Below are 10,449 nucleotides of genomic sequence, written 5' to 3'. Positions count from 1 at the left end.
AGCTTGTTAAATGTAAGGATTTTTTGTGACAGTAGACATCAGATTGGTTTAACATAACAAGATAGTACAGCATATAATACTTAATGTCCAAAGAACTGTGATGGATATTTTTTTATTAATATTATTATTATTATTATTTTTACATTTTGTGGAATGTATGAAAATAATCATCAGGATAAAATATAAAGAAAAGAAACTGCAGTTCAGAAAAATGATAGATACATGCACTTTTCAGGTTTTTGCTCAACTTCTGCAGTCTCGACTCAAGTAAATCTTTTAAGGAGCTCAAAAAGAGCAAAACAAGTGTAAAAAAACACAAGAGAAGTGCACCTCAAGATATGTTATTTATGCAATTCTTCATAAACTGGAAAAATGTAAGGCATTTAGCCAAACCATCATTAAAGGAGACAGCTCACCCAGCTCTCATAGTCTAGAAAATGAGGAAAAAAAAAAACATAATGTAAACTTTTTTTTTAAGATGGCAAAGCCAGAGGTGGAATAACGGACACAGGAGCTCACAGAGCAGAGACCGCAAAAGTGACACGGAAAATATGTCATACACTTTTGTACTCTTCCAAGATTTAAAAAAAGAAAAGAAAATAAGGCTGTAAAAATAAGTAAACATTACATTTTTGTGACGTACAGAATAAATTAGGGTGATGTAAATGGACTACAAAATAGACCAGTTGATAATTTGATATCAGAGCACCTTCATGAGCACATTATGTAATAATCCATGTATCTTTAATTACATCTTTCATAGAATTTCTTCATGCCCTTCACTTCTGTACCCATATTTATTATGTATTCCAAAACTGTAACTTTCACTCACAGAAAATAGTATGAGGGTTTATTTAAAAAACAAGAAAAGATGTTGATAAAAGCAGTGGCTTTCTATAACTTTAATCTTTATGTATCATCAATATATAAATAAAAAATTATAGATTTTTTGATACATTCTCTGTGACGTTTGTCTCACACTAGATGCTATTTTAAACAATAAGGATAACGTTTAATACTGTAAGAAAACGTGTTAATTAAAGCAATACATCATCACACTTGACATATAGTAGCAGTCAGTTTGATCACTGTGTAATTTGCTACATTATGTTCATCCAAGAGGATAATAATATTGCATTTCATAACAGATGATATGAAACTGGAGCTCATATGGGAATTGTGGAAAAATAGAAATACATAGAAACATTCACCTCATCATAGAAAAATAAGAAAACTCTTTTTTGTTTTCAGTTAATGCTAACATAGCCATCGCACAGCTGGATATTTCTTCTCGTCCTTTTGTGTCACCTTTTCCAATTTACGAGCAACCCATTTGTTATTGTAACCTCACAATTATCAAAGGAAAAATAAAAACGATTTCAATTAAATCCAAAGCAAACAAATTTCATTAAAGAATGAGTCTAATATGTTGTGTGATGATCAGAGATGTAAGTGTGGAATGCAGGTACAGTACAAGGGCCCTCTGAGATCTATTTTTCCACACTTGGAGATGGAACAGGCAGTTGATATTAAACTATTACTGAGTATTCAGAGCTTCAGCTGCATCGAATTCACTGTTATCAGCTTTCGTTCAGAATACAAAATTCTGATGAGACAACCAGCGTTTTCATTTGTCTGGACCTTCGGTGACTTTTCCACCGCTCAACGGTCTCATCATTGTAGTCTAGTATAAGTAGCACCACAAAAATCTATATACATGAGAACTATTGAATATGTTTTATGCTCATTCTGACACCAGAACATATTCTCATCACATTTGCATTTGGATAGAGATCAAAAAGGCATCTCCAACATCTGTACAAACACAGTCCTTATACAACATTTAAAAAACAAAACAAAAAAAACATGAGGTCTGCCCATTTTCTGACCACCCAGAGCCACTATTTAGCAAAGATTTATACCATTAAACCAGCAATTTCTTTTCTTTTTGGAATAAACATGTTTATTAGTTGAAAAATAAAGCTTCTCATCCAGCAATAACAACAATTGATTTTTGGTTGTTTTTTTTTTTTAATCTCAGACAGGCAACATGTATTGTCGAGTATACCAGTGGATCAGCTTTAACATGATGACGCCCATCAATCAAGGCTGCAGTTATGCTTCAAACACTTTTTATCGGAAATGCGAACGCCACTGAGTGGCATGTTTACACTGGGTGTGAAATACTTTGGCCTTACAAATCAAACAGTTTAATCATCACGTTTTCATCTGAACACTTACACTTTTAATATGCGCATTGACATTCAATCACTTTTTTCCCCCTCGTTTTCTGCTAAGGAGCAAGTGGCGTTAAGGTGTCAGTAGCTTTGGGACGGACCTCACAGAGGAAAACACAAACAAAACAAAGGCATTACCACAACCTTCTAACATCATTGTCATTATAAACATACATTTAATGTAACTCGGATAGTGCTTTATATCGTTTATAAAACATAAATACACATTGACAGAGGCAGTGACATCGTGCTTCATGTTGAGGGACAGGGCAGTACTTTATAATATATATATATGTTTGTTCATTTAGAAAAATATTGATTTTACTATTTTATCTTCTTCTTCATTGACAAAAATATCCCATTTAGATCTACAGACATTCATACATCATGGTATATATACTTTTATATATATACATGTTACCTTTAACTATGTAGATGGGTATGGACTTAAATTTTTTTTCCTCGTAGTGCACAGCATGCCTCCAAAGTTGCCAAATGAAAAAAAATACAATAAGATAATGAAACAATAAGTATGCAGATATAATAGGAACATTTGTGAAGAAATCTCCCACTTAAAATGACAAAACATACAAAAATAATAATAAACGCTAACAGTACAGGAGAAAGCGGAGGTCAATGCAAAACAATTAAACACACAAACAAATATAAACATTAAAATATATAATGGTTCTTACTCAAACATACAGGGAAAAAAAAATTACAAATTCACAGGCAAAGGAAAGGACGCTTTACTCCAAAACAACAGCCCACACGTTCTCCCCTTTCGTTTCCAGGTCTTGCTTTTGTGCTCACTGGCCCCGTCAACCTCAATAAAGAAAGAAATAAACGGGCCAGGTGCCTCAGAGTGGACGCACTCACAATAAACGCACCTCCGCCTCATCCCCGTTAGAGAACAGAGGAGGTACAGAGACCACTGAGCCCAATGTTTAGAGGTTGTCTGAATCACTATCCCCAAAAAAGAAAAAAAAAGAAAAAAGAAAAAGTCTCTCCTCTAAATAAAGGCATCGGTTCACATCTGAATGAGTGTGAGCAAAACTCTGAGCTGGTGCGCTGCAGCAAACATCTTCAGTTGCTGAAAGCGATGGCGTGAATATACGCATGTCGGCCCAGGGCGATGAGGCTCTGTGGTATGGAGGTGTTTTTACTGAGGTCACCCTTCCACACAGTTGGCAAGAGAAGATTTTTTTTCTGTGTGTTTTATTTGTTTTTTTATTCTTTTTTTCTGTTGTTGTTTTGTTTTGTTTCCTTTTTTTTAAACTTTTGGTCACAAAAATCCGTCGTTAAAATGAAAGCCATCCTCTATCCGGACTCCCTCAGAGCCTTTCCTGCTTGCTTCCTTAATTCCTTAAGTCTCTCTATATCCTCACAACTGGTGTGTCTAATCTTCATTGTGTGAACAACATGAAAAATGGCTCAGCAGAAGACAGTGGCATCCATCTTGCATTTTTTTTTTTTTTGCATGTGTTTGTTCATCAATTATGCGTCTGTGTGCGTGTTCAGAGTATTTAGCTGCTGTTCACTGTAAGGATTTGAGCAACGTGCTCCAAGAAAAGACTCTTCCGTTTGGTTGGGCTTGCGTCCATGTCCTTGTATGACAGGGTTCAAAGGGGGGCATGTTAGTTGAGCCGGCTTTCACTCAAGGTCCCAAGGGCTGGAGGGTGTCTTCGGGCTCTCGGGGGTCGAAGACTTCAGAGAGAAGGAGAAAGAGACAGAAGAGGAGAAAACAGAGATGGGTAGAGATGGGTCGCACAGCAGGTAGGCAGATGTCAGAAGATTTTTTTTTTGTGGTTTTTTTGTTAAAAAAAAAGAAAAAGAAAAAACGAGAGAAGGAAAAAGCACAAGATTTAGTGGCGGGCTGTGACACTCAGATCCTTAACTTGCCAAGTCCAAACAGCAAATGAAGAAGCAGAGGGAAGTCGAGCAGATGAACAGTTAGAGGTGAGCGAGAGATCAGCAGCCTGTCTCCCACGAGAAGAAAACCTGAACAGAGCGTCCTTCGTCCCTATTTCAGATTTGCACAAATACATTCAGCGAGACGAAGAAAAGCATGGAAAAGGATGGGAGCACTGGAAGAGGGGCAACCGACAGAGGGAACAAGTTAGGGGCGCTTGTGCTTGTCGGAGTGATCGTGTTGTTTCTTACTCAGTCAGAGTACAAGCTTAAGAGAATTCACTGTGAATCTGTTAAGCCACAGAACTTAAGATTGGCAACTTGGACTCAGTTTTCGTAACCCAGATTTATTCACCCATAATGTCCAGTTGCGAGTGTAATAGAAAACTAAAATATAGTGAATGTTAAAGGTTAGACCTAATGTGCAACTATTTGTATGGCTCTTAATTAGGATACATTTCAGAATGTGTAAACTCATAATCCAATCAGATGTAAACCATTGGTTGTTTTTGTTGTTATTTTTTTTCTCAATCGGTGAGGCTGATCGGTACTGTGCGTGTACTTCAGCCTCTACTTCCAGCGAGAATAATGTGCGTGTGTGTTAACATGTGTATGCGTGTGTCTGTCGGTCAGTCAGAGCGCCAGCAGAGAAGGCGAGTTCAGAGAATCGGACGACTGCTCGCTACTGCTGTTCCGCTGGTTGGCACTGACCCCGCAGGCTCCCTCTGGGTAGGTGAACACAAATGAAGATGTGTATGAGGTGTTGTAGCTGCCAATGGCCGCATCGTCATGGTTAACACCACCACCACCACTGTCGTTGACCATAAGGCATGGCCCACCAGGTGCTGGCTCGCTTGAGCCATAAAAAGAACTAGAGAACTCTACCTCCTGCATTATTCCAGGCTGAGGCTGCTGCTGGACTTGCTGCTGCTGTTGAACCGGAGGCTGGGACTGTGTGGAGGCAGGATGGGCTGTGTAGGCAGGAGGCAGATAGAAAGAGTCTTCCTTCACAGTCAAGCCCACAATGGAGACAGGCGGTTGTAAGGCCTGGGGAGGCAGCTGGGACTGCACTGGAGGCAGCTGTGCTGAGCCCTGCTGAGGCTGGTCCTGGTATGGGATCTTACAGTTTGCCTGGTGAGCCACCAGCACAAACTCCAAGCGCTCTTTCTCCTTCTGTAGCTCTGAGATCTCTGCCTCCAGTTCTGCCTTTGCTTCCTCCAGTACGTCTGTCTCCTGTGGGTTGGTACAGAGGATGAAAGAAAAAATGGGGGAGAAGGAGACGGGAACAAGGCAAAGGTGGGTGAAATGGGAAGAAGATGTGCAGTAGATAGAAGAAAGGAGTGTTAGGTATGCCAATCTTCTTTGTGTTTATTCCAGTAGAAATACCTCCCTGCTTCCCCTACAGCCGTATATGCAAGGTGGCTTATAGAAGAGTATGTTAATTAGGCCTTAACTACCAAAAGTACAATAGTCTCTTTTGAGGACTGTAATTGTCTTCGCTGCAGCTAAACACCCATTACCATAATCCTCTCTCTTGTACACACATGCAAGCATTTATTACCCCACCACACGATGCTATGGGAGGTAACATAAAATATGCAATTATCATCATCATTCGCTCTGAAAGCAAGAACAGGGCCAGGCTCACCGACTGCAGTCTGTCTGTAAGTTCTCGTCTGCGATTTCGGCATTTGGCAGCAGCCAGCTTGTTCCTCTCTCGACGAACACGTCTCTTTTCTTCTTCCTCGGGTGTTAGCTAAGATAAGGAAGAATACAGATTAGCTTAAAAAAAAACACTGGCTATTTTAATTGACTAATTTAGCTTAAAAACACCAAATAAAGCTACATTTAATCACAGCTGACAGATAAAAGTTGCTTGTGCCTGAACAGTGAACTAGCCTTCTGCCGTTTAGTAGGTTTGTGCAAATGAGAAAATACCAAAGCAAACACCAAATACACCAATTAATTACCCACCCACCCATTAGTGTTAGCACACACCACTGCTTAACATTACAGACACAGCGTTATTACCTTTACTGGCTTCCTCGTAAACAATATACCTGCAGTGCATGTATAACATGCGAGGGTCAACAGACAAACCATTCAAGCACGCAAACTTACTAACACACCAACATCTCCATCTTCACTCACAGACTCTTCTCGTGTACGCCGAGTTCGGGCTCTGGACTGACGGACAGGGCCAGCTGCTGGCCCTGGAGTGTCTGAACTCGGTGGGGTGAATCCAGATCCCGAGGAATAACTCGGGCCTGGCATGTCAAACGGATCAACCAGTGAAGCTGGTTGGGTCATGGTCGTGGTCCCGGTGGAGCCACTCTGTCCAGAAGCCTGGGATGAGATGAGGGTTGGCTGTACCATCCACTGCAGGTCCTGACTGGTGGTGATGGCAGTGACGGTTGGCAGGAATGAACCGGGCATCTCACCTCCACCACTTGTCCCTGGCCCGCTGCCCACAATGCTCAAGCCAGCACTTGCTGACACACACTCCTGAGGAGGAGATGTCGACAATTAAGTTTTATGGACCAGAGCTCAGATCAGGTAGAGCAGCAAAAAAATACAGACAGATACAGAAAAACCAGAAAAAAAAGCTGGGATCTGTGCATCAGTCCGATCACTGTAGCAAACCGGATACATTTAGTACAAACATGCACTGAAATTCTCATCAGCTGCAATAAAGATCTGCTTTAAAGTGTAAAATGATTTAAATTCAGATTTCACCTAAAACTATTTGTATCTGTTTGCTATTCTCATCTGACTGTAGATAAACTACAACAAGGTGTGAAAAACCCTCTGCTCCGAATGTGGCTGAATGTATAAAACAACAGCTGAAGAGATACTAGTATTTATCACATACTAGGAAAGTCATGCTAGGCTGCCACAAACAGAAAGAAGAATATTAACATTAATAATTTAATATGCCTGGACCCATTATGTTAACAATTACATAAAGAAAGGTTTAGGCTACCTGACGTGATACAGTTTTAAGACTCCTTAGTGATCAGACATTTTACGCCAGGGGTATCAAACTCATTTCACATTGTGGGCCACATGCAGCCCACAGACATTTAATCATACATTAAACCCCTGAAATATTTTAATATAAGAAAAACAAGTGCAGTTTTAGATGATATGACTCAGTTTTTCTAGATGATAGAGAAATTACACTTGGGGCTTAAATTGTAAGAAATAAATCTGTAAAATTAAGGAAGAAGTTCTGTTAGCTCATTGCGCAGACTGTCCTGCAATTATAAAGCTGGAAATGTTTGTTAGTTGACAGACAGAATGTCCTCTTTTTATTTATTTATTTTTTCTATTGTAAACTTACTTTATAAATCATGCATTTCTATAGTAGACAGTGAAAAAACAGGAACATTCTGCCATTTAGCTGTTTATCTGTTACTACTTTGGTGAAGTATAAATAGCCGTGGGAGAAGTACAAAAGCCATAAAACCTATGAAAAAAAAAATACAGCAGAAAATCTAAAATTTATGCACTCCTTCACATTTTCCAAAGCTGTCAAGTGGGCCAGATTAAAAACTTTTGTGGCCACTTCTGGCACTTGGGTCTTCTGTTTTACACCCCTGTTGTAGGCCTATATTACCTAGACCCAGTTTCTGACTTGTTTCCATTTCTTGATATTCATTTAACCACCTTTTCCGTGGGATTTACCAAAGAGTGGAGAAATGCTATTTGTTGTAAAGGTAGGAGCCAAAACGTGTTAAGGTAGCAGCCTTGGATTTCTCATTATATAGAGAATTTGAATTAAAAGGGTGTTCAAGGATGTTTTGTTTAACTTTAAGCAAAAAAACAACAACAAAAAAACTTGAAATTTACGACTGTAGGTGTTTTTATTGTTAAAATAAAAAAGACGGGCTATTAAGTTTTCCTCTGCGCCCATGTCTAAAAATAGTCGTGGAAAGCTCAAATCTGTCGCTGGTATTTTATATTTCATACTCGGGGGAGTATCGCCGTTCATTAATATTCATTTGAAAGCGCGTTCAGACGTTTGGACCGACGGCTCTGAGAGCGACCGCCTCCACCAATCGTTTTTCTCTAAACGGCGTCTCTTCCGCCTCCTTCCTCCTCCTCCCTCACACCCCCGGTGTTCCCCTTGGCAACGCGACGTAGCACTCCAAAATAGAACGGGCATTTACGTCACGGCGAGAGGAGAGCGGAGCGAGTGGAAGGAGAGAAGCGGGGCAAAGGGGCGGGGCTGCGGCACTTACGTCGGAGAGTTCCAGAGCGCTGTCAACCGCGCTGAGCACGTTGTCAACGCCGCCACCGGGGCTACAGTCAACACACAGACGTTGAATTTACATCCAGTCATCCCGGTCATTTAAGTTCTGACTGCAGAAAGACCGGATACACCAAATGTGCTGACTTGGTGTAGTCGGTCTTCTGTTAGCGGTGACAGAGCCCACTGCTTCATAAGCCATAAATACGTTTATATTCTGTATATTTATACAACTGACACACCATGCAGAGTGTGTTTAAGCAAAAGCACATATCATAATTAAATGACAGGTTCATACCCAGTGATCGCGTGTCAGTCATATTGCATTTTTAAACGAATAAACAATCTGAGGTAAAAACGCTCTCCGACTTTTGTTTTCATTACATTTCCAGTCTGCTGACTGGAACTTACCTGTGGAGCACTGGTGGTCGGCGGGCTCCCGAAGGAGTCCACGGAGGAAAGGTACTGGGACTCTATAGATGGAGACGAGCTTCCACGGGAACCGCTGTCTGGGTCGCCGGGAAATCCTTGGTACATCTCCCCGGGGGGGCCGAAAGAGAACGCGACACCTGCAGGTACCGGAGAGAGAGCGATGTCACCTGCAGCGGCAGGGCAGCGGCACACACAAGAAGATTACTAAAGGAGGAGAGGTACTGTAATGAGAGAATGACTGATGTTAAACTCGGTGCACTTAACACAAGCCAGCTGGCGCTTGCTTTAAATTAGGCTGTTCTCTCATAAATGATGGCAGGCGGTTAATAAGTGGCCTGCAGCAGCGTGTTTTATGCGTTTAAACCGGTGTCAGCAGGGAAAACTGTCTTTAAGCATCTCCTATGAAGCCGTCTGAAGCGAACAGATGCTCCCGACCTACTTTAAAATAGTGCGCTTTCAAAAAGAGACTTTTGCTCTCAAACCGTTTGCGCTCACAGCCACAAAAAGTAAGCGTTTCTTACCTATGTAAGTCTTCTTGTTATTCCCCGGTGAAACGCTCTTGGTCTCTTTCCAAAAAAGTTGCATGAAGACTCTTAATCCAGTTCCCCGCTTTTAGACGGGGGAGGAAGGTCTACCAGTTCAATCTGCGAAGAAGTCCTCCCCGGTTCAGCGGTAAATCCTCTCAGTGCTCTCCGTTATCCGACCTTATCAAACGTGCAAATATACATCCATAAAGTCCGCTCACGGAACGCCGGAGGACGCTTGCTATATTACGGTGCACAGTAGCAGATCTTGTCTTATGAATGAAGCCCAGAGTAGAAGCAAGACATTTCAACGGTCTAGTCCCGCCTCGGAGTTCCGCTGACGTACATGACCATATTTGTGCCTGATGTTGTGTTTGGTATCCCTGGTGACGTTGAGGGATTCCCTCTGCCACTGAAATGGACCAGAATCTCACCTCGTCGACGGATAATAATAGACTTTTTTCTTTTTTTTTTTGGTCATATCACGGGCATGAGATATTTCTCACCGTCTGACAATTTCTGAGAGGAAATTTTAAGAAGCTCGGGGGTGATAAATATGGAAAGTATCTATTTAGGACTCTGTTTGCGTGTGTTTTGATTGGGACATTTATTTAGTCATAGCAATACATAATATTCCTATAATGTGAAGGTTTGTTACGTTGAAATCAGTGGCACATTTACCCAATTGTAATTGTTATTAGTCTGCTATATATCGGATAAACCTATAATATATATTCTGTAGATATTGTAACTGGGATAGATAAGTAACCTTTATTTATTTATTTCATTTATTTTCTTTATTTACAATATAATACGTAACCTGGAAAACACCAGAAGAAAAACAATGGATTAAGTTATGCAATACTCACAGCTCAGGACGGAATCCCGTCAACATGCGAGGGAAATCCTGCTGAAAAGTTTCTCAGGACACGCCCTCGGGAGTCCTCTGTGCTTGTGAGCCTAATGTTTTAATGAAAGGAAAGCCTCCTTTTCTTCTGTGCCTGAACACTCCTTAAACCCGAGGGCAGGTACGACGCCAAGCGAGGTTTTACGACTTTTAAAAATGTATACACCTAATCTGTTATGGATTTGA

The 10,449-nt window shown here is 40.8% G+C and overlaps 1 protein-coding gene across 6 annotated transcripts; it reads right to left on the bottom strand.

Annotated features, from left to right (window-relative positions):
- Positions 1-1,143: 1,143 nt before the first annotated feature.
- Positions 1,144-9,620, bottom strand: fosb (FosB proto-oncogene, AP-1 transcription factor subunit). 6 transcript variants are annotated; one of them, XM_085370763.1, is made up of 6 exons: positions 9,354-9,620; positions 8,812-8,999; positions 6,270-6,653; positions 5,797-5,904; positions 5,034-5,381; positions 1,144-3,944 (listed from the first exon to the last, which is right to left on the bottom strand). In XM_085370763.1, the coding sequence occupies exons 1-6, from the start codon at positions 9,415-9,417 to the stop codon at positions 3,891-3,893; spliced, it is 1,146 nt and encodes a 381-aa protein (XP_085226889.1). In that variant the 5' UTR covers positions 9,418-9,620; the 3' UTR covers positions 1,144-3,890. The 6 variants fall into 6 exon arrangements, with proteins under 6 accessions (XP_085226889.1, XP_085226884.1, XP_085226885.1 ...); XM_085370758.1 differs by having other exon boundaries at positions 1,144-5,381; XM_085370759.1 differs by having other exon boundaries at positions 1,144-5,381; positions 6,300-6,653.
- Positions 9,621-10,449: the final 829 nt, after the last annotated feature.

The sequence above is a fragment of the Diplotaxodon limnothrissa genome, linkage group LG14 (genome assembly GCF_057381915.1).
Source record: "Diplotaxodon limnothrissa isolate DT_005_m linkage group LG14, D_limnothrissa_male_GT1.1, whole genome shotgun sequence".
In the NCBI taxonomy this organism is placed as follows: Eukaryota; Metazoa; Chordata; class Actinopteri; order Cichliformes; family Cichlidae; genus Diplotaxodon; species Diplotaxodon limnothrissa.
Note: the sequence above shows the minus strand (reverse complement) of the source record. Positions and strands in the feature narration are given on the sequence as shown.

Coding starts and splice junctions, on each gene's coding strand:
- fosb (XM_085370758.1), bottom strand. CDS start 9,417: ATGCAACTTTTTTGGAAAGAGACCAAGAGCGTTTCACCGGGGAATAAC. Junction 5,905..6,269: donor ATGGAGATGTTGGTGTGTTA/GTAAGTTTGCGT, acceptor TCCTTATCTTAG/CTAACACCCGAGGAAGAAGA. Junction 5,382..5,796: donor TTACAGACAGACTGCAGTCG/GTGAGCCTGGCC, acceptor ACCAACCCACAG/GAGACAGACGTACTGGAGGA.